At 42.9% G+C, this 27,699-nt stretch overlaps 1 protein-coding gene and 1 long non-coding RNA gene across 4 annotated transcripts in view; one reads left to right on the forward strand and one right to left on the reverse strand.

Annotated features, from left to right (window-relative positions):
- The window catches only part of LOC149523944 (uncharacterized), a 41,519-nt gene extending 41,129 nt beyond the window's left edge, over positions 1 to 390 (reverse strand). The window contains exon 1 of the long non-coding RNA XR_016350282.1: positions 252 to 390. This is a non-coding gene — a long non-coding RNA (uncharacterized LOC149523944). The remainder of the gene's footprint in view (positions 1 to 251) is intronic.
- IVNS1ABP (influenza virus NS1A binding protein) lies at positions 266 to 27,699 on the forward strand. 3 transcript variants are annotated; one of them, XM_075936764.2, is made up of 15 exons: positions 266 to 398; positions 11,927 to 12,172; positions 14,630 to 14,756; positions 15,302 to 15,471; positions 15,557 to 15,632; positions 16,757 to 16,930; positions 17,458 to 17,583; positions 19,045 to 19,152; positions 22,593 to 22,722; positions 23,253 to 23,477; positions 24,080 to 24,201; positions 25,119 to 25,245; positions 25,325 to 25,456; positions 25,613 to 25,786; positions 26,296 to 27,699. In XM_075936764.2, exons 3-15 carry the CDS (start codon positions 14,646 to 14,648, stop codon positions 26,547 to 26,549), a joined length of 1,929 nt encoding a protein of 642 aa, XP_075792879.1. In that variant the 5' UTR covers positions 266 to 398; positions 11,927 to 12,172; positions 14,630 to 14,645; the 3' UTR covers positions 26,550 to 27,699. The 3 variants fall into 3 exon arrangements, with proteins under 3 accessions (XP_075792879.1, XP_075792878.1, XP_006135860.1); XM_075936763.2 differs by lacking the exon at positions 266 to 398 and adding an exon at positions 653 to 877 and having other exon boundaries at positions 11,927 to 12,184; XM_006135798.5 differs by lacking the exon at positions 266 to 398 and adding an exon at positions 653 to 877.

Here is a 27,699-nt window from a genome sequence, read left to right on the forward strand (position 1 = left end):
CCCTACGTCCAGCAGAGTTAGTGAACAAAAGGAGTCCTAGTGCTGAATGCTGTGGATACACCAGCTAAGATACCGGGGGTGGTGGAGTCATGACGTCTCCTTAATGAGGCTCATTTACACGGCGCTCTCGCAGGGGTGCTGGGACAATCTGGATCGTGGGGTGTTTGAATCAAACCTCTTCGCGTCAGCACAGGCCCCAGCACCTGCCCAATGGGGCACGGCTGGGGCGGCTCCTGCCCAGTGCAACGTACCCAGGGCTCCTTCCTGCAGTGGCCATTACTAGCGCCGTCGGCATGTCGCTCGTAGCCAAGTGCCTCTTCCAGCCCCCTCCGGGACGGGCTCGCTAGCTCTGACGCACCGGGTCCCGTTGCCGCAGCAGCGGCGGGGCAGCGCAACAGGTACGAGCAGCCAAGAGCAGCCCCGCCCCCCCCGCAGCAGGAGGAAACCAGTTCTGGGCGGCGGCAACTTCCCTTCGCCTCAGCTCAGTCACCTTCCTGTGCCCTACTTCGCAACGCGCGCGAGGGGCGGGGGGGGGGGGACTTAGCGCTGAGCTGTCAGACGGGACTCGTTTCTCGGCGCAGGGATTCCAAGCGCGAGCTGGAGCCCGCCTTTTGCCGGGGGCGGAGCGCCACAGGAGGGTGTGAGGCAGTAGCAGCGTCTCGCGGACCGGGTCAGTCGCAGTAGCTGGACTGCAGGGCTGGTGGCGGTTTAGCGCCTGCCTTGTCTGTGCGCGCGCGCTCATCGCGGAGCCGCCTCACGCCCCGACCCCTCTGGCCGCCGCCTTCCGACTGGGCTGGGTCCGCGTCTCTGAACCGACTTCGTCTGCAGCCTGGAAGCTCCCAATATGAGCGGTGTCGTCTGCGCCGAGAGACACCAGGTACCGTGCGCCGGGGCCAGAAGAGGCCGGGGGCGAGGGAGAGGCCGCGGCAGGGGGGCGGCTTCCGGAGCGACGGTAGCTTTCTCTGAGGCTCCGTGGCTGTTGGACGGGACGCCTGAGGCGCCATGTCAGAGCCCCGCGTGTCTTGGCGCGGGCCGCACAGCCCCGCCCCGACTGGCCGAGGGTGCGGCGCTCTGGCGCCCATCACCTGTAGCGCAGCGTGGCGCGCGCGCGAATGGCGGACCCCGCCGCCGCGCGCGGGTCTTGAGTCCGCCTTCCTCCCGCCTTCTGGCCTCGCCGCTGTGGCGGGCCAGTGGGTCCGCGCCTGTGGGGAGGGGAGGGGAGGAAAGGAGGATAGTGACCGGGAGGTTGGGCGACGCCTTCCTCGCCACCCTCCGACCCAGTTTCACTGACAAAAGACACGGCGCCTAAAGCCACGTTGTAGCGGGGGAGAAATGAACGTCGTGTCGCAACGTGTCCTCCGCGCTCCGTCTGCAGTGTGGCGGAGGGATGTGGGAACTCCCTCGCCTTTACTCCCTTCCCTGGCGTTTCTTTGTTCCCGACCGGCTCCACGTTGCCGGCTCCCCTGGCCAAGCCCCTGGGATTGAACGGCGGTTCTACCGCAGGGAGCGGGCGTTTCACCCAATCCAGAGTTGACTACATAATGTATGGTTAATGAAGGGACTGGGCCACACTTCTTTGTGGGGTGGAGGTGAGGGGTACGTGGTGAGCTGTCTAATGGTTTCAGATCAAAAGACTCACATATTTCAAAGTCAGCTCTTAAAAATGCGATGCCTTCTTTCAACTTTCATCCCCTTCTTTCTGTAGGATTTGATGGGCAAAGTAGAAAGTTTGAGTGCCACCAGATCTGTCGAGTTTTAGAATTTGCATGGGGGGGGGGGAAGCAACTTAGGCTTCCAGTGATATTAAAAATATTAAGTGTTGTTTAATATCTGCCTTCATGAAATCCTGTCTAAAATAGGCTTGTACCTTTGAAATTTCCCAGAGTTCAGTTCTACCGATTGTAGTAATGGTTAGAGGGCTAATGTTAACGAGTGTGTCTCAACTGGTGGGTAATGACTTACTGGCACACAGTGTGGCAAGAAAGTCTCATAAGGCATTGAAGATTTTATTACTGCTGAAGCAAAGGAAAACTCCCACTCTCCTACTTCCTGCACATACTTGCTCTTGTAGTCAAGTATTTTGTAAACCATCTCAGATCCATGTGCTTGATATTTTGACTTTATCATAAAGATGAGTGAGGGGCTTGAATTTTTTTGATTTCATATAAAAGGTTGCCTAACTGAAGTTGTAGAAATTATATTGGTGTATCTGAATGGTCATAACAATATAAGAACTGCTATACTAGGTCAGATTAAAGGTCCATCTCTAGCCCAGTATACTGTCTTCCAACAGTGGCCAGTGCCAGATGCCCCATAATGTCATGTACTCTGAAAAGTGGTAGATTACACAGATAAAATAACAGTGGCCAGTCCGCATTCAGGCTTTGTGCAGTTGCTACTGCCAGCAGAAGCTATCTTTATTAGTAGCAACAGAATTAAATTTTATAAAAAAGCTAGCATATTCACCTATTGTCTGCAAAAGTTCCAGTGTCTCAGTTGCCTTTCATAATTTTCCCATGGTGCAGCAAAGTGAAAACTGATAAATTTTGTCAGTTTCACTGCTGCTTGCCATTCCCATTAGCAGCATACAAACTTAAACAGTTGTAATTGAATGCAACCTGAAATACCTGAGTGATTGGAGGTAATCGCCATAGTTATTTACTGAGGTAAAGGACCCAGAATGGAGGATGTGAAATGGTGGGTTTCTGAAGACTTTTGGAGTGTAGTGTGTGAGAAGTTATTTTCTGCAGCCACAAGGAGGGGCGGATGTCAGACTTCTGCTAGCTGGGAACTACAAAAGGTAAAGCCACCAGACTGTGTTCATTATATTAGCTGATATGTTAAAAACTGTTAATTAGTTTAGATTTTGAGAAACAATATACATCCTCCATGGAAAATTATGGCATTTAGTGTGTTGCTGTATGCAAGACCAATTCATCTGCTTCTTTTCCCAACAAATTGAGGAGAGGATGTAGCTTGGCTTTTTATCTGGCCACTCCTGCGCTTATTAGTGTTCTGGGAAATTTTGCATACATATAAAAGGAGTGAGAATGAATGAGGGAGCTGATATATGGTATTCAAGAGAGAGTTGTTGCGGGGGGAGAGGTCAGGATTCAGAGGTTTTTTTAATGAGAGAAGTAGGAGATGCAGAAAATATAGGAGGTGTAGATTATATAGATATAATGTGGGTGGAAAGAGAAAAGGAAGCATGCTGAAAGCAGTGCATCAAGACTTAGAATGAAGAAAAGGTGGATTAAATAGATGTTTAGAGACATATCTTCAGCTAACTAGTATGGTATATTTAACATGCACAACTCTTACTCTGACAAGGATTGTGGAGGTAGGGGTGAAGAGCAGCAACACAAGGAGGTTGTGGTTTTTTTTTTTTCTCTATATACAAATATTTTCATGTTGGAGGACAGGATGACATCATCTGGGTGCTCATGTCTCCACCTGACTCTGCCACTTGCTGTGGCCAGCCTCAGCAGGTCCCTTCTGCCATCTGAGTCCCCCCCTCTCCCCATGCTAGGTTCCTTCTGCTGTCTGAGCTCACTGGCTCGCTCTTGCTCTCACAGAACCCTTCTGTGCAGGGGTGCACGTGCCCCCTCCCCCTCACACACACCCCATGCTGAGTTGCTTCTGCATTCCAAGCCCAACCCCCTTCTTCCGCCAAGACTGCTGCCCTCCTGCCCCAACCCACTCCTGCTCTCTCCCCTCTGGCCAGTCATCCTGCCCCTAGCCTGCTTCTGTACCCTCCTCTACTCTTGCACCCTCCCTCTGGCCAGACATCTACCCCCAGTCTACTCCTGCCTCCTCTTTCTTACCCAGACACCCTGCTTCCCACCTGTTCCTGCATCCTCCCCTGCCCTTGCCCTCTCTTCCTTGGCTGGACACCTACCCCCAGCCTGCTCCAGCATCCTACCTCCCAGCCAGACCTTGCAGCCTCACCCCCTCCTGCATCCTACTTCCTGCCCAGATCTTGTACTCCCAATCCCTATTCCACTCAGTTGCAGCCCTGTCTTGCACACTGAACCCGTCATTTTTTGCCCCACCCCAAAGCATAGGGGGGTCTACAAAATCCAGTAACCCTGGAACCCCAGAAGAGTTAATCGGGCCAGAGGTTGTGAACCTCAGTCCTTCCTTCCCCCTCTCCCTCGATGGGATTGGAGCACCTGGGGAGTGAGGTGTTATACTTGGTGGCCCCAGAGCTGATCTGCAAGGGGAGCCAGTCCTTCTGCAGACTGACTCCCACCTGCCACCCTGCACTGCTGCCTCTGATACAGAGGCAGCAGTATGGAATGGCAGCAGTCCCTGTGGGTATGTCTACACTACCCCGCTAGTTTGAACTAGTGGGGGTAATGTAGTCATCCGCACTTGCAAGTGAAGCCCGGGATTTGAATTTCCTGGGCTTCATTTGCATGAAGCCGGCCAGCGCCATTTTTAAATGCCGGCTAGTTCGAACCCATGCCGCGCGGCTACACACGGCACGGAGTAGCTAGTTCGGATTAGGCTTCTAATCCGAACTAGCTGTACGCCTCGCGGAAGCCTATTCCGAACTAGCTACTCCGTGCCGCGTGTAGCCACGCGGCACGGGGTTCGAACTAACTGGCATTTAAAAATGGCGCCAGCCGGCTTCATGTAAATGAAGTCCGGGAAATTCAAATCCCGGGCTTCATTTGCAAGTGCGGATGACTACATTACCCCCGCTAGTTCGAACTAGCGGGGTAGTGTAGACATACCCTGTCTGTGGCAGGCATCTGTCAGAGGCAGCAGCGTTGGGGGTAAGGTGGGCACCAGCTCCTGCCCCCTCCACCTCTGATACAGAGGGCAACAAGGGGGGGGAGGAGGATGCATTTAGTTGACCCAATTAACTGATAAGCCTAGGTTTATGGGTTACTTGTGTAGTTGGCTGCACCTTGACATCCCTACTTATTTGCTTTACACAGTGAAATACATTTGAGGATTTTTATCTTACTAAAATTTCCCTACAAACCACTGTGTTCATAGTGAAGCCTTCTTTTTCATTATGAGATAAGGAAAATTGATTTAAACAAACCACTGACCCATTATTTATTTGGTACTACAACTAAAGGCAATGTAGTTATGTGCCCTCACTTAAGTTTTGTTGAAGACAGTGTAGTCCTTAATGACTGTTCCTAGGCTTTTCTCTTTTGTAAGCTGCCTGCAAATACAGAACTGTACTCTTTGGTCCATAATGTGTTGATGTATCTTAAATACATGTCCAGACATACAAAGATGTCATTTATTTCATTATTATAAAAAAGTGGGAGTTCAGGTTAACTCAAGAAAGAAACCTCTATTTATGAAGACTTTGGCTTTTATATTCTAGTTTCTAATTAATGAATGGATTATAAGTAGAAATAAGTGTGATCTACATTTCTTGCAAAGTAGAATATGGCGGGGGGGGGGGGAGGTCTGCTGCTACTAAAAAGGGTTACTGAGAATTGTTGTTTTTATTTGATCATAAGATCAAATGTTTTGATACAGTATCTTAACCAATATTAAGATTTAAAGTTTTAATCCTACAAATGGAAGTATGTGGGCCTGGCACAAAAGCAATGTTCTTTTGCCTTCTCCACAATATTAAGAGAATGGAGTATTCAGGGAATGTGCTGATTGACTGCAATGAAGATTGAAAGATTTTATTCCAGAAATAAAATGAAAAAACCACACCCAAAAATTCAGTCAGGCAGAAGCAGTTCAGGCTTATTCATTACTCAGTTGGTGTATCTACTTAATTTTTCCTGTAGAAAAGCACCTCTTCACCTATTCAGTCTGTGGCACCACTACAACTAGTGTAAGTTATTATCGTTGTTTTATGTAGTGATCTTTTCAGAAGCAACTGTATTGACTCAAATTTATTTCATGTAGATGTCCAATTTAATTGGTGATCTAAGATATGAACCACAGACCTAGAAACATATGGTTATATTTTATTATTTAAGAAGATTATGAATCACTTAAGACATCTAATTTTCCAAATTCTTTTCTACATATGTAATAATTTAAACTATTGTAAGAACAATACCAAAATGATGTTATACACAGTTGAATGTTTCTTTAAGTCTGATTTTAAATATTAAATTAAAATTAACTTTTTCTGGTTGTGGAAATTCAGAAATCTACCTCGTAAAGGATACAGTGTATATGAGAAATGTTGACTTGCACAGTTAGACATTTGCTTATACCTGTTAAACTTCAGTTTCATTGTTAAAGGATTCTAAATAAAATTAAGTTTTATTATTAGATGATCTTTCTATTAAGCGGCCACTGTTCTTGCCTGTCTGTCTGTCTGTCCATGGGATTTTCAACTTACCGCTCTTGTGAACATGCCAATTCGGCTTGGCTCAGTGCAGTGCCTCACAGAGAGAGGAGTAGAGAGAGAGTGGGAGGTGAGCCTGCAGATCACAGAGAGAGGGATGTCCCAAGATGGGGGCTGTCTTAAAAGTTGGTTCCCCACAAGCACCGGCTCCTCCTCCTCTCCCCACCCCTCGGCGCTGCTGCCTCTGATAGGGGGCAACAGAGTGGAGTGTGAGGGGAGTAGGCTGGAGCCATTATGTTCAGGAAGCCAGCTTTCAAGCCAGCTACCCACATGTATTTGTTCATGCGTACACCCTCTCCTTGTTGCCTCATACAGAGACAGTGGGGGGGGGGGGGGTGGAGGCTGGTGCTGGGGGGGGAGCCAGCTTAAAAGGTGGTTCCCCCTCAGCACCAGCTCCCCAGTGCCACCTGCCCTCCCCCCACAAATACTGGAGGCAGCAGCATGGGGGGAGGGAGGGAGTAGGGACAGGAGAGGCTGTTGCAAAGTGGCTTCTGTCTGTGGGAGGATCCGAGCTCCCCACAAACAGAGGCTGCTCCACAGAGCTGTCTGGGCCTGCTGTGGACAGAGGCTGCTCTTTAGTAGAAGCCCCTGTCCGTGGTAGTGGGGAGGTCCAAGCTCTATGTATCAGAGGCACCAGTGCAGGGCAGCACACAGCCAGTCTGCATGGGGAGCTGGTTTTTAAACTGGCTTCCCTTGTGACCGGCTCCTGCCTGCCACTGCGCTGCGGCCTCTAATACAGAGACAGCAGTGTGGGGTGGCAAGGGGCTCCCCTGGGAGTGAGGCTAGGAGCGCACTGGCTGCCGGCCCCATCCTTGGCGACTATTGAATAGTTGTGTAACTGCTAAAAATTCATGCGGTTATACAAATATTCAGTTACACAATATCTAACATCTCAATAGTTACATGAGAACTACTGAGTAATATGCAATGTATTTTGTATCTTAATTGAAGTTGTGAGAATAGTTTAAGCAGGGATAATTTTGTATCTTCTGCATAAAAGTGGTTCTGCCTAAAACATGATTTAGCTTGCATTAACCAAATTATTTCAGGCAAGGATTCTTCTTCAGTTTTCCTGTAGGTGTAGCAGCTAATAAATCCTGTATGCCAATTCATATTCAGGAAATTCCTAATTAGTATAGATACCAAAATGTAGTTTTTTTTAGTAAGAACTAGAAGATGTACCCAGTGTTGCTTGGATCTTTAGCTGAAGTAACTTTTTTTTTTAAAATAAATGAAAAATATGAATGCTCCATTTCACTGATTTTATTTTTTGAAAATGAAGGCTGAAGTGAAAGTTCAGGGAGTGAGAAGTAGCAGGGGGTAGATGGTGTAGGGGAAAGGGTTGGGAGGTGCGTGGGGGCTCAAGGCAGTAGCTGCAGGGCTCAGGGAGGAAGGTGAAGGCAGCTCAGGGCAGAGAGAGAGAGAGGGTACAGAAGTCAAGGAAGGTGGGAGGTGCATGGACTCGGGATGGGGCTGGGAGGTGGACTTACCGGGGCCACCTGTGGTGATGAGGGTGACACTGCTGTGGTGACGACTCCTCCCAGAGGGCTAGGGTAGTGCACCTTGCCAGCGCCTGGGGAAGGGGCAAGGCTCAAGGGGCTAACCCAACCTTCAATGCACCGCCCCACTACTGCAGGCTGTCTGGAGAGGGACTGGGCTTTGGGGGCTCTCCCCTTGTGGCCTGCAGGCTGTCTGGGAGGAGGCGAGGTTCCTGGGGCTGCCCCCAGCCTGAATCATGCCCCTCCCCCCTCTTGTGGCCTGCAGGCTGTTGAGGTGGGGATAAGGCTCCAGTGGCTCTCACCGCACCCCCTGCTGTGGCCTGCAAGCTATCTGGGGGGGGAGGGGACCAGGCTTCCAGCTGCCCTCCTCTAAGGACACCCTTCCCCTGTCTATGGTCTGGATGTTCTCTATGGGGGGAGTGCAGACTCCAGGTTAGGGGGAAGGGGGCTACATACCTGGTCTGTTGCAGGCAAGATGGTGGAGCCCCAGTCCTGCTGGCCACTCCTTGTGCTCCTGCAGTTGGCTCTAGTGGCAACTCTCAATATCGCTTCCCTCCACTCTCTGCCCCTTCCCTTTCCATGTTATTGAAAGCAGTCCCATTCCGGCCACAACCACACTTGACCGTGGTTTAAATTAGGGTCAGAGGAAGCAGCATACCGAGTTTGGTGGTCTTAGCTCTTACAGTTTAGGAAGCGTTCTTGAACAAACACTCATAGATGGACTTGCAGGGAGATGCTCTAAAATATATATAACTTCCTCCATTCACGTGCCCATGTATGCTTTAGGAGTTGAAATAATGAACATTCCATTATGGTCAGGGCTTGACAAATAATGTAATCTACTCGCCCGTGACGAGTAATTACAACCCAGAAGAGCCGGCGTAGAGCACAGAACCACGCAGCTGGCGAGCGGGGTTCGCCGCCTCTTAGCGAGCCCTGATTAGGGTCATGTCTTAAATGTTGATTGCTCTTTGTGGCACAGTATTTTCAGGAATAAAAGAACACTGCAGGTGCTCTGGAAAAATCAGTATGTTGCTCTTGATTCAGATTGGTTGATAAGAACAGAATTGACTAAATGTAGATGATCGCAATGGGTTGTGAAAGAGTAAACGTGCTTTTTGACAAGGTAAATTGTGCTCCCTAAATAAATATTTGAGGGTGTCAACTAGGGATGTGAATGATGAAAGCATTGCCCTTATTGGTTACAGTTAACAGGAAAGGGTGCTCCCACCTAGCCGGGACACCTCACAGAGAAATCGGTCGTGGGCCACATGCAAGTGAGAAGCAAAAAAACACCAAACCCTCACTAACTGAGAAGGAGAAAGACATTCTTCTTGCACACCAGAGCATGGGGGGCAGGGGCAGGAAGGGTTAGTAGATATTGTGCGCTTCAGCCCTGTGAGGTGGGAGGCTAGAGTGCCAGCGTGGGCTCTCCAATGCTGGGGAAAACCCTGAGCCTTGAGGGCTGGATCCAGGCAAGCCAGGGGCTACATCTGACCCCTGGGCTTGAGGTTCCTCACTCCTGATTTAATCAGTTAACCGGTTAAACATAACATTCCACTGATTAATAAAATGGAATTTTACATCCCTAGTGTTAGCAAGCATGTGAATAGGGGTGATCAAGTTGATACAATGTACATGAACTAAGTATACCTTTCCCAAAGGCTTAAGTCAAATAAGCAGTGATAGAATAAGAGGAAGATCTTTGTCTACATGTGTATATTACTGTGGTAAGTCAACCTAAACTACACAACTCCAGTTACATGGACAATGTAGCTAGAGTCAATGAACCTTAGGTCAAGTTACTGCAGGGCTTACACTGCAAAGGGTTGAATGGAGAAACTCCTGTTGACTTACCTTGCTCTTCTCATCCCGGGTAGAGTAGAGCAGGAAACAAAAGAGTAGGAAAAATGGTTAGTTCTCTCAAAACACCTGCAAAATGTTAGGAGCAATTGGAAAGAGACAAATAAGAGGAAAATATCATAATGCCACTGTATAAGTGCATGGTATGCACACACCACGAACACTTCTTGAAGTTCGGTTAACCCCATCTCCGAAGAAATATTAAAATTGGAAAATTAGAGGTAGGAGAGCCAACAAAAATTTGGATTATGGAACATTTTCCTTATTAGGAGAAACTAAAAAGACTAGGACTGTAATTCAGAAAAGATGTGCTTAAAGGGGGATGTGACAGAGGTCCATAAAATCATCAGTGATGTGGACGGTAAATAGGGGAGAGGTCAACCAAAGAAAATAGGTATTAGATTTAAAACAAACATAAGGAATTATACTTCAGCATAACACAGAGTTAACCTTTGTCAAGGGTAGGCATATAAGCATAGTTGAGTACTTATCAGGGAATCTAGTTGAGTACTCAACTACACACTCTTCCCCCTGCCCCCGAGAGGCAGCAAGAGGAGGGGAAACAGGAAGCAGTGCTGGGGGAGGCTGGCTTAAAAACTGTTGCCCTCCAGCTCATGGACCCAGCACAAGCTGGGACAGAGCACCTTCCCTTTTCAATGACTGATCATGTAGTCAATACAAATTGTTTCTCAACCAGTGGTACAAATACCCTTAGGGGTACTCGAGAGAATTCTGGGGGGTACGTCAGCACAACTGAAATTTGGAGAAAACTGAATTTTTGTTTTAAGTTTTACAGCACCTTATTATTTTTGTACTTTTTGCACCGAAAAATGTCATTGCTTTGATTAAGTTGTTTAAACAAATATGTTGCAATGGTAGAAAAAAATGGTGTCTGAAAACTCTAGGTACTGGGGGTACTTATAATTTAAAAAGGGGTACTTGATTTAAAAAAAAAAAAGATTGAGAACCACTGGATTACATGATTGTTACCCACCTCTTAACATCCTTAGTAAGGGATTGTGAAGACCAGAAGTTTCAAAGTATTCAAAAAATAATTATATAAATTCATGGATGATGAGTTCATCAGTGGTATATTTTTTGTCCCTAACCTCTGACTGCCAGAAGCTGGAAATGGGTACAGGGAATGCATCACTTGATAATTAACCTGTTTTTTTTTCTTTCATTCCCTCTGAAGCATCTGGCACTGACCACTATTGGAAGACAGAGTATTGGGCTAAAGGACCATTGATCTGACCTCCTATGGTTCCTTATGACTTGCTAACTTTGTTATGAGACCAAAGAGTGTTGGGCTAATATGCATAGAATATTCTTGTAGATATTTTTATCTTAACGAAAACAATGAGGATTCTCGTGGCACCTGAAAGACTTCTCGTGGATATACATTTTTGTAGGAAAAAAATAAAATCCTGAAATTATGCTGTTTTATATTCAACTAGCTGGAGTTACCCAGCGTTGCTCGGGGTGGGCGTTGGAGTCTTGCTGGGGGTGCCCTGTGTGAGAGGTGGGAGGGGGCGAGCATGGGACCTAGGGTGGGTGGGGCGGCCCCAGCTCGTGCCTGGGGCTGCAGGTTCCATGGGGGGCAACGACCCCACCACCACCCCGAAATTTTCGCCCTGCTATCTGCCGCACCATGGGGCGGTGACATGGGGCTCCCCTCTTCCACGGGCCACAGCGAGCAGGTGCCGGGCTCCCCGCCATGCGATCAGGAAGCTGCGCTGGACCCTGGGCCGCTCCCAGCGCTACTGCCTCCCTGCTGGGCTTGCCCTGCTGCATCCACAACTGCCCCCTAGTGGTTGCCACATGCTCCAGCCTGCTGCTTGGCAACCCTCAGCCACCTCCAGAGGGGAGTGGCATGGGCCGAGTGACATCATGGGTGGGAGGGAGAAGGGGGCTTCCCTGCCTTGGACGTGCCTGCGCAGTGGAAGGGCCTGGTAGAGGCGAGTGGGGCAGCTGCTGCTCGGAGCGCTGCGGAGCGCTGCCCCTCCCCTCGCGCCTCAGCCCCCGGCCTTAGTGAGTAACTGTCCCCGCTGCTTCCCCCCCAGGTAGCTTCTTCTTCCCACCCTGCCAAAAATACCTTAACCTTCTCCTGGAGGAAAGGTTACCCCATACAAAGTTTGGTTCCGGTAGCTCTTAATAGTGCCCAAGTTATTAGCGCACAAACATTCTCCTTTATATATTAGATTACTAATTTTTGTTGCAGATTATGATGCATGATTATCACAGAAGAAATTCATGTCTATAGCTCTTAAGGACTTGATTACATCATTTCAAGCCTGCTACTTTTGCAATATCATCGCAGCTCACGGGACACAACCCGTCTGCCTGCACATCAGCAAATAGTCTGTGCAAGACGACATTAAAAGTGACGTGGTCTGTTTCAACACAACATTACCATTGGATTATTTAAGGTTTCCCAGTTCTAAATATATTGCTGTAAATTTATCAGGTAACTATTGATGTAAGTATGTATAAGAAAACATTGTAGTTAACAAATTTTTGTCGTGTTACTGTGATAGGCAGACCTAACATAGTGTTTGACTAGAAATGAAAGTGTATGCAAAGGAAGAACCTTGTAATTAAGTAAAAATTAACATTATTAAGTTTTTTTTGTGCAGTAATTTACTCTGGTAAGCATATTGAATTAATTCGATTTACATCAGTGATTTGTAGTGGGTTTTTTTAATGACTTAGAATTAATTCTAAGAAAGGTAACTGACCTTAAAAGATTTATTTTATTTTTTAAAATATTTTATGCTAATTACATTTATTAAATTGCAAACTAAAAACATAAATTGTTCTGTAATAGTAAATAAGAAATAGCATATATCATATTCTTTTAAAAAAAGGTGTTTAGGTAACTTCATGGCATGGGATTTTCAAAATGCTGTCTAATACCTTTATTAGGCACTTGGAAGTTACATCCTCATTTTCCTTTTCAAATTTAAAAGGCCTGTAGGATTGACATCTTGACAAAGTTGTCAAATCAGTTGTCACTTCAAGTACTATTCTGCTTTTGAGTTTCCCTGTCATTTTTGGTGACTCGTGCAATCATGCTTTCCAGTTTTAAAAAATGATTCATATTTACCTATATCTATGTGAATGACCCACACAAATAAGAAATGACTGATTTGACTGAGCCCAGGGAACCAGTGAAACTGACTATATATAAATTGCTGTCACAAAGCAAACTTTATTATAGCAGAAAACAATTTTTTTTAGTCTAAGGGTTTTTCTACATGGTATTTGCTGTGTGAACTAGAAGTGTATGAACTAAAGAACACTCTTAACTGCCTGTGTAGATCCTGCTGCCTATATACCTTTTACTTTGTGTTAGAAGAGTCTACACAGTGCAGTTAGACAGCTCTACAATTAATTCAATCCCATCTACATAGTACCACAATGCAAACTAGAGAAGACCATTGGTATTATTTATAAACTAGATTTACCTAGCATTGCTTGGATCCTTAACTTGATATTTGTTTTTCTTCATTTAAATCATTGTTCTGGGGTGGGACTGGGATGAGGTGTTCAGTATGCAGGCTGCCTCAGGGAGGGAGAATTACCCCAGCCCTCTCGACGCAGCAGACACCAAGAGACAAACTCTCAGATATATTGCAGATAGGTAAACCTGTAGGTAGAAAAGACTTAATAGTGATCCTTTAAATGTATATTTGCTAATTGATCAGGGTATTAATTCTAATGTTACTACAGAGAACTAAACTGTTCTGAGGAGATTTTTTTTTTACAGTTCCCATAATATGGATTCCATAGAATCATTAGAAATTAGTTCAGATTAGGGATGTTAGATATCGTTTATTTTAGTAATCACGTAGCTACAACAATTTTTAGCAGTTATACAGTTACTAAAACACCCTCTCCCCCTCCCGGGGGTGCAGAGCTGGCAGCCAGTGCACTCCCAGCCCCACCCAACCCTGGGGACCCCCTGCCATGCCACGTGGCTGCCTCTGTGTCAGTTTAAAAATAGCCGTTTAAAAATTGGCTCCTGATGCAGAATGGCTCCTGCCTGCTTCTCCGCTTTGGCATCCACTTGAGCAGTCCCTGTCTGCAGGAATGGGGGGTGAGCTCCCCACTGACAGAGGCTGCTCCAGTATCCCTCCCCACCCACGGCAGAGACAGCAGCACAAGGGGCAGGGCAGGCAGTTCTATGAAGCCAGGGTGCATGGAGAGCCAGTTTAAAAGCCAGCTCCCCACGTGTTTTGGCTCCTCCCTCTTCCCCCTCCCCCATGCACTGCTGTCTCTGTGGAAGGAAGCGGGGATGGGAAGGGGAGCAGGCAGCTCTGCAGGAACAAGCACTTGTTGGGAGCCAGCTTAAAAGTTCCCTGTGATACAGATGCAGCAAGGAGGTGTGTGTGCATGTAGTTATTTGGATTAACTGATAATCATTTAAACGTCTGTACATTAAAATCCCTAGTTCAGATGAACATACAGTACAAATATTAGAAATAAAAAAGATCTGTTGCGCACCACTGTACTAGATGACAACACGTGGATCACGACCCCCAACAGGGTCACAGATGTCTTCCCAGGGGGTCGCGGCGCTTAGATCCAGCCAGCCAGGGACTGGGCCCGGCAGTTGACTGCTCCCGCGGCATCTAGAGCTGGCCAGCTGGGGTTGAGTCCAGCAGTTGGCAGCCCCCATGGCACGGGGGTCGCAGATCAAAAAGGTTGCATACCACTGATCTAGTTAATTGAACTGACTGTGCATTTTGTCCAATCTAGTTTTAAATATATCACTGTTCTTTATTTTATGGACATTGCACAAAGTGTTTATATATTTTGGAAGAGGGAGCTGGTAATAAGGAAATAGTTTATACGCTTCCATGGTTGGCATGTACATTTTACACATGGGGGGGAAAAACTTTTTTTTTTTTTTTTTTGACAGCCAAACCAACAGCAAAATGATTCCTAATGGATATTTGATGTTTGAAGATGAAAACTTCATAGAATCATCTGTTGCCAAATTAAACGCTTTGCGTAAAAGTGGTCAGTTCTGTGATGTTCGGCTTCAGGTAAGTTATAAAGTTTCATCTAGGGGTGACATTTACAGATAGCAAAGAACATCTTTTACATGTTGATTCTGTGAATCTTAACAGTTTGTCTATCTTATTGAAAATCAGATACTATTCAGAAAAATATAATTTAAAAAGTGTTCGCTGTAAGCTATGCGCTTATTTGGATTTTCAGGAGAGATTCAGATGCTACTCAGCTGATTAGCAGAGCACCCACAGCTAGGTTGTGTATTTGTATTGGTGATGCACATTCATACATGCCTCAGTGCACATAAAACAATTTATTCTGCATATGGATGGAAAATCACATGTAAATGGAAAAGATTAAAAGGAACATTATTTACATTTTCAGCCATCAATATATGGCCTTTAACAGTTTAATTCAGATGGTGCAAGTTGAAAAATATATATTGATAAAATAATTTTTCTAATATACATTGAGTTTTGATCTGTTATGTTTTGAACAAGGCTGCATAACACTTTGCATTTTTTTATAATAGACGTGGGAGCACAGTAAAAAAACCTAAGATTTCTTTTTAATAAAGGTATGTGGACATGAGATGTTGGCACACAGAGCAGTCCTAGCTTGCTGCAGTCCCTACTTATTTGAAATCTTCAACAGTGATAGTGATTCTCATGGAGTTTCTCATGTTAAATTTGATGATCTCAATCCAGAAGCTGTTGAAGTCTTATTAAATTATGCCTACACTGCTCAGTGAGTATTACTTTCCTGATAAGCAATAAGAAATAAATATTCATGTTTATATTTGTTTTAGAATAACACCGAATTTTTTTAATAGGTTGAAAGCTGATAAAGAGCTAGTAAAAGATGTGTATTCTGCAGCTAAGAAGTTGAAGATGGAGAGAGTCAAGCAGGTATAACTTACATCTTCTACAGCAGTCCCATTATTAACCTTTTGAGGGACAGCGAAAACACTATGTTTAATGTTAACCAGTGCTTTTTTTGTAAATAAAAAAGGTGCCAGTACTAGGATTGCCAAGCCCCCCCCCCCCCCAAAAAAAAAGGGAGTGGGAGGGGGGACTTGCTGAGCAAAAAAGGGGGGGGGGGGCTCAGAGGTCAGGGCAGAAATTCGGTCGTGACCCCTTTAACTGCCACGTGTCCCGAGCAGGTTTGCGGCGCAAGTGCTCCCAGGGTTGGCTGGGGGCTTTGCCAGAGAAATGCGAGTGCTCCCCCCAAAAAAGGTGATGGTACACTGTCACAAAAAAAATGCTGGTGTTAACTGACACTGAAGTGAGATTACACTGTGGATAAGTTGCACAAGAGGTCATCTTTGTGTACTCAAAAACATACTGATTTTTAGTGAAAGGTGCTTACCACTTCCGTGATTGTTACAATGGACAGCCAAGTTAAGCTAGATTCTGTATTTGTTTCATCACTAGAACTATCGGCTTAATTCCAGCCAGTTACAACCATGTAAGCCTACCTAATGCACTGGGCTCACAGAGAAGTTACAGGCAGAATTTAGCTTGAAAAACTGTAACTGAGATTTGAGAAGGGAAGAATCCACTTGGACTCTGAAATCCCTGGTTGCTGCTGTTTCAAAACAACACATTTTATAGGGGAGAGAGGCTAATTCACTTATCAAGATACCTATTGTTTATTCCTACGTCCTTAAATAATGATGTGGAAGCCATAAGTAGTAAAGTAGACTTTATTTAACAAATCACTAGCGTTTGAAATGTTAATTTCAAAGAATTGACCAGAAAAATCTGTATCATAATTATACTGTTTTCCTTTTCTCTGGTCCTGTCCTATTAAGGTACTGTTCTAAAGTTATGTAGTATATAGAGTGATTATGCTTAGGGTGATTTTATGCTTGTTTTAGAAAGATTTTTCTGCATAGAGTACCATCAGAGTAAGTAAAATATTTCATACTGGTAGAGTGTGTGCTACATGTTGGAAAAGAAATGTAGCATATTACATTTTAAACATACTAGAAAGTTTGGGATACTACATTTTTTTTTTTTTTTTTTTAAAGGTTTGTGGTGATTATTTGCTGTCCAAGATGGACGTTCAGAGCTGCATCTCTTATCGGAACTTTGCAAGTTGTATGGGAGACTCACGTTTGTTGAACAAGATTGATGGCTACATTCAGGAACACTTATTACAGATTTCAGAACAGGAGGAATTTCTCAAGCTTCCACGGCTAAAGGTTAGCAGCAATTTTAATCTTTTAACAAAAATAGGTAATTACCTTTTGTACTTTAATATAGTAAACAGTAAATAGTACTGGTTCCTTTTTCAATGGCAGAAAAATTGTATACCTGCCGAATTTCCAGAGTAGTTTGCAGTTTGTTTAACACAGGCATAGCGTATAACTATTTTCTGTTAGAAGTCTCCATTAGATTATATTAATTAGTGCCATGAAACTTGGTTATGCATGATATCTTCTGTCTTCCATCCGTAGAAGACTTTAGTGACTAAGTCAAAATTAGTTTATGTAAAATTATCCTTTCTGTTGCCAGGATGAGGGAACACAGCCAGGAGCTCACCTTCAGTAGTGAAATACTAGAGACTAGTATACTCATTCATTTTCAGTATGCTGTGCTAGACAATTCTGTCCTCTTTCATTTTCTTTAAGAATAATTAACTTCAGTAAAATACTGACAATGCTGTAAATGTACAACTTGTATGTAATAGCATAAGCTGGACACTAACTACTCTTATTTTTTACTCAAGCTTGAAGTTATGCTTGAAGACAATGTTGGCTTGCCAAGCAATGGCAAATTATACACAAAGGTAATCAACTGGGTACAGCGCAGCATCTGGGAAAATGGAGATAGTCTGGAAGATCTGATGGAAGAGGTTAGTCTTTAAGCAAATGGGATCAAATTGTTTGTTTGTTTTTTTTAATTTAAACTTTTCATGACATGAAGGATGATCCCTTTTTTTCTTTTCTTTTTTAATCATGACCCTAAAGAATTTAAATTTTACTGTAGGTACCCATAAGCTGAGAAACAGGGGGGGTGTCCAGGTGAGCTGAATGAATTGTTCAGTCTGGTCTTCTGCTTTCTTTTTTTTTATTATTATTTTTATTTTTTTCTCACTGTACACTGTTTAACTTCAAAGTAGCATTTGACTTTGCTTTAGAATTAGGGAGGTGGCACTGAAACTTGCTGTAGATTCTTAAATGTTTTCTTCCACAGGTTTTTACTTGTTAATCACAAGTAGGTAAAAGCTTCTAATGGTTGTTCCTCCCCATTGATTATCTCCCCATAGGTTTATTAACAAAACTAGGATACCAAGGCTGAAGAACCAAGAAGAAACCTCAAGTGTATTGACACGTAAAGAAGCAGCAGTCCTGCCCCAGTTCTCCTAAGAAAATCCGCTGTGGGCAGAGAACGATGATGATGATGATGATGATTTAATGGTGTTTACTTACTCCTTTACAGGATATCTTATTTTTAATGTTTTGTGTGTTGTTTAATGACTTTATTCGTGAATACAACTAGTACACTGAGACTATAGGCAAATTTTTTAATATCTGCAGTTAATGGAAATCATAGTGGAATTATGCATTTTTAACTTGCTCGGGAAAACGAGTTCACAAAACCTGTAGATCATCATAAAATCTTTCCTGGTTATTACAGGCAAGGTAGCACATCAGAATACTTTTTGTATAGGCAAAAGTACATGTTTATACTGTCAGATATATCCTCAAATGCATGTTTTCCCCTTTCAGTAGTTCAATTTTAAAATGCTTGGATTTTTCCCAGTTGCAATTCGGGTGTATCTAATTAATGCATTGCATCTCGTCATGTGCAACATTTTCTCCAGAACTTACTTTTTTTGCTCGCTTCTTTCAATTACTTACTTTCTTTTTGGAATCCAGTCTTTGGCTTCACATAACATCCCTCCCCCTTAGAAAAAACACAGAAAGCATTGTATTTGCAATTTAAAAAACTTATTTACAGGGAATGATGAGTGCTTGCATGAGATTGCGGATTTGTATAATTTATTCTGCAAGATAATGTATATTGTGCTTGTGATATATATTAGTTACTATACTGGGGCAATAATAGAAGTCCTTGAAAAACGAAGATTTGTTTCAAGCTCAGAAATCAAGGATCCTTCAGCTGATGTTTGAAGACTTGCAACATTACCCCGTGACGTCTGCTTCCTTTTAATTTTGCCATTCTGCTAGATTGAGATGAGATGACGTGACAAGAGCTATGCTGGAGAGGGCATTCTGGAGTTTGTAAATCCCCTGTAATTAAGTAGCTATGGAGATAGCAGCCACATGGGTATTCTGTTCCTGTTTTGCAGGTTCAAACGTTGTACTACTCAGCTGATCACAAGCTGCTTGATGGAAATCTACTAGATGGACAGGCTGAGGTGTATGGCAGTGATGATGACCACATTCAGTTTGTGCAGGTACAAATTGCACATGGTCTGAGGTTAGATAAGGTAAAATTATGGTTGGAGCAGTTTGTAGCACACCGGAAAACTTGTGTACAGTAGCAAAGGGAATAAGTAGTATCTTTATGATTAACACAGATGGGGAAATACTTTTGTACTTCTGTGGTATTGGCTGTTCACTTGCTTCATCTTGTTAACAGTACTTATTTGAATGTTAAATGTGTCTTTAAAAAACTCAGGTCATCAAAAACTGAAAAGATATATCAGAGGGTGTCTAGTACAGGGGATTCTGTAATAGAAATATTAGGAAAATAGAGTTTAATATTGAAGGCTTGAGAAGTGTGTGGGCTGTTTTAGTTTGAATTCAGATGGAATAGAAAATGCAGATCGCATGACTGAAAAAGTAACTGGCTACAAAACAAATGGCCTCAGACTGAATGTAAAGAGGAGCCAGATATTAAAGGAATTCTAGAGAAATTTTTCTTCGGGGGGCGAAAGGAGAGAACCACAATATATATACATGGACTTGCAAAGGAAGCAGTACAGCCTTTTGATTGTTGGGCCAGGTGAGGGCGGTACTCTGATACAGTTTACATTTTCATCTGGTTTTGAATTTGTGACTTACGTGATTTCATTCTAGTTGTTGTTTATTCACATCTTTGAACAAATAGACAGCTGTTAACAACTAGCTGTCTGAGCAAGAAGCAGAAGTATGGAATAGTTAGCAGAGAGCTTGCAAGTCAGAGTAGAGGAACATTGGCAAGAGTTGTGCAGAAAAACGTATTCATTTTGTCTTCTGCTATTGTCGACATTTATAAAATCAAGGACTAAGTTCATGAATTGTGCTGCTTCTATCTTCTCGTCCTCCAACTTTAACTAGTTGAAGAAAAGAATTTAAATAGATGGCTTGATGGACCCAAATGAGAGTTACTGTGTCCAAATTTGAGTGGCCTCTAGCTCTCCTATATTGAGTTTTAATGTAGTTGTACCTTGATTTCTGAATTCAGAGCAATGAGAATTGCAGACAGAAACAATCTGGTCTTGGTAGGGTTTCTAGTAAACATTAAAAATACCTTTATAGTTATGTAGCGCATGGATTTTGAAAATAAATCTGAGAAGAGTTGAGTAAATCATTTTTGCCTCAGTGGTATTTAGTGAATTCTTTCGATTTAATTTTGTTCAACTAAGTAGATAAAATATTTGTTTCTGAAAATATGAAGGAGGAAAAAATCAGAGTGAAGTTCTCCAAATAGGAGAACTACAATGGCAAATATATTTAAGCTATATACATCAACTTTGACTTTCATAGTTTTGTTTAGAAACACAATCTTGGAGGAGTTCATTCAGTCTTTAAAAATTCTCAAATTTAAGGGATAGGCATGTGTACAAAAAGTTGTAAAAAATTTTAGTGGGATTTAATAGTTGACAGTGAAATACAGGTTGGACCTTCCTGGTCCAGCACCCTTGGGGCCTGAGTGGTCCCAAAAGAGGGATTTTGCTGGACTGGGGAGGCCATTTCTGTCCCTCTGCCAGCAGTCCCCCAACCCAGCTCTGTGCCTGGCCTCCCGGCAGGCTCCCCATGTGCAAGCAGCCCTACTGTCCTGCTGCAGCAGTTCACACCCCTACTGCTGAGATGGTCAGTTTTACCACAGCAGACCACTGTCGTGCCGCCGGTGCTCCTGGATCCATCAGCCCTGCTGCAACAGCAATGGCCTCTCCAGCTCACAATTCCACTGTCAGGACTCCCCTCCTGCCCTCTGAAGACTGCTGCTCTTCCACCAGAGTATCCTGATTCTGCCAGCCCTACCAGGCTTGTTGCTGGTTCTGCCAGCACTCCTCCAGCAGCCCCACAATCTGCTGCCAGGGCTCCTGGCCCCATCGCAGTAGACTGCTGCCCACTGGAGCCCTCTGGTTGCCCTGCCACCAGTTCAGCCGGATTCCTGTGGCAAAGCTTCTGGCTGCTGGCCTTGCTGCAGCCAGCCTAGCTGGGTTCCTGGCTTCCACAGGACTCCTGCCTTTGGCCCTCCACTGGGTCTCTCTGGTCCAGCTGGACCAGGGAGTCCTAGTTGAGAGGTTCAACCTGTAGTTTCATCACAGTTTGGAGTGGGTGGGCAAAGAAAGACACCAGTTTTACTGGATACAAAACTCAACACATTGGTTGGTGGTCTCAAACATATAACTTGTTGGGTAGTTGGTCTGTTAAAAAGTCAAGGAAAAAAGATGGATGACGGCCTTATGATGTGATAAATATGGTTTAGCAGAGTTTGGGAAATTTAGAGGAAAAGCTGATGGATGATCTTTGAGAGTATTTTACAGATCTTGCTACCTTTTCTGTAATGTGAAAAAACATACAGTTCAAGTGGTGTAAATTTCAGCTATATGGTTTTAGAACATTGTTATACTGAATTCGTATAATTGATGTTGGGTTTTTGCTGTTGACTTGGCTTTTATTCCAGATATGCGTAGTGATCTGAAATAAGTTCTTTTCTTTGCATCTGTTAAATTGCAAAAGAAATTTATAAAGTGAAATACTGAACAAATAACCCTTATGTACAAAGTATTATCATAAAAAAAAAAGGCCAGAGAAACTGAACAAGATCACACAGACTTTTTAGATGAGAACACAAGAATGGCCATACTGGGTCAGATTAGTCCTAGTCCAGTATCCTGTCTTCCAAGAGTGGCCAATGCCAGATGCTTCAGAAGGAATGAACAGAACAAACTGGTTACTGAACCAGTTACAGAACAAACCAGTCTTAGCATGTTTAGTAATTAGCTTAAGGCCATCTAGAGCATGGGATTGTGTCCTGGGCCATTTTTGCTCATAGCAACTGATGAGCCTGTTGTCAATTATCTTATTTTTGTAACCCCTTTATAATTTTGGCCATCACAGCATCTCTAGGCAGCAAGTTATACAGGTTGACTGTGTTGAAAGGGTGTCTCATCTGAGGAATTGGTTTTTAATGATTACCTTTCAGAAATGGGCATTGTGTGGTTAGCTCAATTTGAGAGTCTAAAAATACATCCAGTTTTTTCAGTCTGGTAAACGATGTGGATGGGGGGGGGGCAGGGAGGGAGGAGTTGGTGTTGGGCTGGGGTGAGTGGTGGCTTTTAAAGGTTGAAAGCTGCAGGAAGTTTGAAAACCTTTTGTCCAGTGAGAGTGCATATTTTATTTCTAAAAAGGGGTTCAGAGCCAGATGATTTCTAAGGTTGGGTTTCTGATAGAGGATCGGGTTAAAGGAGATTAAATGAATACTGAGGTGGGAGTAAATCTGTTTAGATTTTTAATTATATAAACAATTCTATTTAAAGTGTAGGTGTGCTATAAATGATGCTTTGCAGAGGTGGAAAAGTTCACGCATTTTTCTCGGTTGTGTGGATTAGCCGAGAAAAGTAAAGGTAGATAAAGATGTGGTCTCTGGCTAGGGTTCTGTAGCTGCCTTTCGATTTTGCAGAAAAAGCAACCACGTGAGAATGATCACAAGCAGATAAGTAGCAGTTCCTCTGGAAGCCTTTCTTCTCCAAATACTACTGTACAGAGTCCTAAACATGAATGGAAAATTGTTGCCTCAGAAAAGACTTCAAGTAAGTGTGTTGGCTTCTTTTGTTTAGGGTTTTCGTTTTTGCTCATGGTCATAGTTTCGGAGCATCTCACATACAGTAACGAATTTTCAGTACCCGATGGAATAGGGAAGGTTGTCCCCATTTTACAGTTAGATAACTTTTTCTGTTTAAATCAGTGAATTGCTCATGGTCTCTTAGATCTTTAGCTGAGATCAAAGCCCAGATATTTTGAGGCTAAGTATATTAACTATAAGACCATCTTACCTCCCATGGAAAATTTTGATGAATTGTGAGGAATGTGAACCATGAACAGAAGTTATTTTGTGCTTGGAGGGAGACTTTGTCCTAAAACACTTTCAGATGGATTTATGGGAGTTTGCTTAGGTATAATCTTGAGTTATGCGGTATAGTGCTTCTATATAACTGGAGTGAAGTTTGGAGTCTGTAAATATGAATTGCATTAAATATTTTAGACTCTAGAGCTGTAAGGATAAACTTGGAAGCCACTAGTGTATTAAATATAGAACACTCCTTAACATTTTGTTTTTCAGGTAATACTTACTTGTGTCTTGCTGTTTTGGATGGTGTGTTCTGTGTGATTTTTCTTCATGGACGAAACAGCCCTCAGAGCTCTCCAACAAGTACTCCACGACTGATGAAGAGCATGAGTTTTGAGATTCAACCAGATGACCTTACAGAGAAGCCACTGTCTCCAATGCAGTATGCTCGATCTGGGTTGGGAACAGCGGAACTTAATGGCAGGCTAATAGCTGCAGGTAAAAAACTAAATAAAGTAAAAACATGTTTGGATTGAAACATGTCTAATATACAGTACCTTCCATAACTAAAACAAAAAACAGGACTATCACGGCAACATTTCTATCACTATTCCATAACTAAGTAATTAGGAACAAGGTTCGAAGTAGGGATGTTAAATTTAGATTAATTGGGTAATCGAATAATCAATGCAATTTGCATTGACTATGTGATTAGTTGATAAGGGCACCTCTGACTTTGAAGTGTAGCAACAGCCCCAAGGCTGTTGCTACACTTCAAAGACGAAAGTACTGCAGGGAGCACAGAGCTAGGGGGGACTCAAGCAGTCCTCTGCTGGTCCTGGGCTCCCTCCCTGTGGTGTTTCAAAGTGGCAGCATTGCATAGAGCCGGGAGCCTGGCCTCTTTCTGATAGAGGGGACAAGAGAGGGGAGGGAGGTGACAAGTTGACTAGTGTGTCAACTATCTGATAAGCATTTGCTTATTCACATCGACTACTCGTTCACATCCCTAGTTAGTAGATTCTATGTTAACTTTTAATGAAGCTAGTGAACTAGCTTCATTAAAATTCTTTGCATGTGATTTCTTGTGGCTTTACTGTTAGGTGGTTATAACAGAGAGGAATGTCTGCGCACAGTAGAGAGCTATGATCCACGAAAGGACCGTTGGACTTTTATTGCACCCATGAGAACACCAAGAGCCCGATTCCAGATGGCAGTTCTAATGGTATGTGCTGTGTAAATAACAGATGGAAAAAGCATTTTTTGTGACGTATAAATGCCCTAGTAGATGATTTGGATTGTCTGAAAGAAACTAAGGATGGGACAAACAGATTTAGCTCTGAAATGTGTACAAATCCATTCAAAGGTATTCAGAATTTCTAGGATATGATTTCAAAAAGAAATATTGCAGCTAGGTATGTTATGCTCCATCTGTCAAGTGGGGCAGTTAGTGTCTCCGAATTCAAAAGCAGCCAATTCTGTAGGTTTGCCAGGAGGGATTTTATTTGACTGTATGGGAATCATTGAAGAAAGACACTTTCTCAGACTGACTAATAATTAAATAGGAGGAACTTAAATAACAGGTGCTGAGGAGAGCTGACCCAGAGAGACTGTTAACATTCACATTTTTCTTCACTTGCAGTATCTTTCCTAGTAGCTCCAGCCTTTGAGTTGGCTTTAATATACCATGTTCAATTACAGATGCAAGAAAGACCATTTTTCTTAAAATGTAACTTACGTTTCAGTAATAAATATTGATACACTAGTCATGTTTGATATCTGGTTAGAATCATAGGGCTGGAAGAGACATCAGGAAGTTACTGAGTCCAGACCCCTCCCCAAAGCAGGACCAATCCCAACTAAATCATCCCAGCCAGGGCTTTGTCAACAGAGTACTTAAAATCCTTATATTTTTGGGCTAGTATCTTGAAAAACTGGATTTGTCAGTCCTTAAACGTAAAGGCTCATGGTAAGCTACATTGTATTTAACTGATAACGTAGTTATTCTTGTACATTTGGTCTGTTCCTTGCAATTCCTGTGTGTAGCAGTTGAATAATTTTATATTTAGTACCAGAGAGGTGCTCTGGAACAGAATTAAATTTTAATTGACACATGAAACAATAGCTTTTTCTTCTACTTAGGGACAGCTGTATGTTGTCGGGGGATCAAATGGCCATTCAGATGACTTGAGTTGTGGAGAAATGTATGATCCGGAAATAGATGACTGGATTCCTGTTCCAGAACTGAGAACCAGTCGTTGCAATGCAGGTAATGGTTGTTTTGATGATTGTCTGTTTTAGTTCTTTACTAATGTTATTAGGTAACAAATCACTTTATATATTATCAGGAGTATGCGCTCTGAATGGTAAGCTGTATGTTGTTGGTGGCTCAGATCCTTATGGCCGGAAGGGACTGAAAAACTGTGATGTGTTTGATCCTGTAACAAAATCTTGGACAAGCTGTGCTCCACTCAACATTCGTAAGTTTGTTGCCTTGTTTTTAAAGCAGATTTTTAATATTGCTGCCCATGTGCACTTTTTTATTTCTAATAAAAAAAGGCAGCTGCGCTGCCATGCACTTACAAGTGTGTTTTGCTGAAGTCTTATGGGTGATGCTAATATCTTTTAATTTGTAGGTAGACATCAATCTGCAGTATGTGAGCTAAGTGGATATTTGTACATAATTGGAGGAGCAGAGTCTTGGAATTGTCTGAACAGTGTAGAACGTTACAATCCAGAGAATGATACCTGGACTCTAATTGCATCTATGAATGTGGCTAGGCGTGGAGCTGGAGTAGCTGTTCATGATGGTAATTGTTAATCTTTCAACAAGAGCAAATTTTGTGAATGATACCCTGTTACGACAGACTTTCCTTTATACTACTAACCTGCAAAGCAGATTTGTTAAATCATTGATTACAAAGAATGCATACACTTTTAATGGGCATTTATATTAGGGAAATATGCAGAGGACTTCAGCTAATAGAAGTTATTTTATATTTAACTGGATTCACTATCCAGGTATACAGCATTCAAATACTAATTAGCAGGGCTCGCCAAGCGGCGGCGAGCCCTGCTTGCCAACCGCGCGGTTTTGCGCAGTTCTGCGCATGCAGAACTATTTGTCGAGCCCTGCTAATTAGAATTTGTAATAAGTTATTCTGGATACATAAATCCCTGTTTCCTAGATTACAACTTTTAATTCCTGTTGACTTAGTTTATCTTTCACAAATTTATATAGTTTTATGAAGTAGAATTTGTTTATGAAGTAGCGGCTTATGGGATATAAGCAGTTACACTATCATTTCCTTTTAAACAGGAAAACTCTTTGTTGGTGGAGGCTTTGATGGTTCTCGTGCTGTCAGTTGTATGGAGATGTACGACCCTGCTAAAAATGAATGGAAGATGATGGGAAATATGACTACTCCAAGAAGCAATGCCGGTATTGCAGCTGTGGCAAACACCATTTATGCAGTTGGAGGATTTGATGGCAATGAATTCCTGAATACAGTTGAAATCTACAACCCAGAATCAAATGAATGGAGCCCATATGCAAAAATGTATAAATTTTAACCAGTATAAGTGCCACTGGCAAACTAACAGGCTTAGTGATGTAATTGTTTTAGTAGAGGTACATGTCAGTAGGATTGGGAGGGTAAGAAGTTGCTGACAGCGACACAAAGCTTTTGCATATTGCATACTATTAATGTGCTGTATATACTTTTTTGTTTTTGGAAAGATGAAGGGTGTTTGTGTATTTTTGGATTTTGTTACTTAGATTTTGGAAATTATTATTGCAAGACAACTGATTGGGCATATCATTTCAAGAGCTTCCCCCAATGTTTGTTTTGCTAATTTGCACATTTCCTCCCCCCCCCCCCCCTCCCCCCTTTAGAATGTGTATTTGGGGCAGGAAGAATAGGGTTTTTGGTTATAGGCAGTTGGTTTTTTCAGGCTCCCTGCTCTCCTCACCAATAACTGGAACAATCTGTAATAAGCCTTATTTAACACATATAATGCTCTTTTTTATTAAAGTTGACATGCCTGCCAATACTTAACCTTTTATGATTGCCTTTTTATAACTTTTTATATACTCCGAATATTTACCTGTTGAAGTGAAAGTGGCATAGTTGGTGTTGAGGCAGAGAGAGAATCTTGGTGTTCATAGAGATGAAGTGGGATATTTATTTTACCACTGTACATGAGCATCTAAGCTTTTGCCTCTGCTACAATATTGTACTTTAGTATGCAACACTGATGTTCATTAAATTTTAAATGGCGTTTTTTAACAACTTTTTTTTTCCAGTATTTAAAGTCACTTTAGCTTCAGATACTTGGACAAATGTAGGAGGGTGCTTTCTGCACAGCAGTTTTGTTACAACAGTTGAGCTAACATTTGTAAATCCTGAAGTGTTCATGTTTTTAGAATACTACCAGTGTGTGATGAAGAAAACATTTCTTAAAATGGTGTTTATTTTTCTAATAGTGCAAGCTGACAAATGTGCTATAAGATGAATTGTACTTAATTTGTCCCATGAGTGCTCAATCCTATGTTTTGGTTCACTTTCTCTATTCATATGTAAAAATGTTGGTTGGGATGACTTGGTGTCCAGTATGTAGTGCGGCACATCTCATTTTCGTGGTGCCAAACTTAGCACTTAATGCTTGCTGCTGATGCAAACACATTAAAAGGTACCTTTCGGGAAATCCTTAAACCACAGGA

Source organism: Pelodiscus sinensis, chromosome 9 (assembly GCF_052426305.1).
Source record: "Pelodiscus sinensis isolate ZL-2025 chromosome 9, ASM5242630v1, whole genome shotgun sequence".
In the NCBI taxonomy this organism is placed as follows: Eukaryota; Metazoa; Chordata; order Testudines; family Trionychidae; genus Pelodiscus; species Pelodiscus sinensis.

Coding starts and splice junctions, on each gene's coding strand:
- IVNS1ABP (XM_075936764.2), top strand. CDS start 14,646: ATGATTCCTAATGGATATTTGATGTTTGAAGATGAAAACTTCATAGAA. Junction 25,246..25,324: donor AACCAGTCGTTGCAATGCAG/GTAATGGTTGTT, acceptor ATATATTATCAG/GAGTATGCGCTCTGAATGGT. Junction 25,457..25,612: donor CTGTGCTCCACTCAACATTC/GTAAGTTTGTTG, acceptor TTTAATTTGTAG/GTAGACATCAATCTGCAGTA.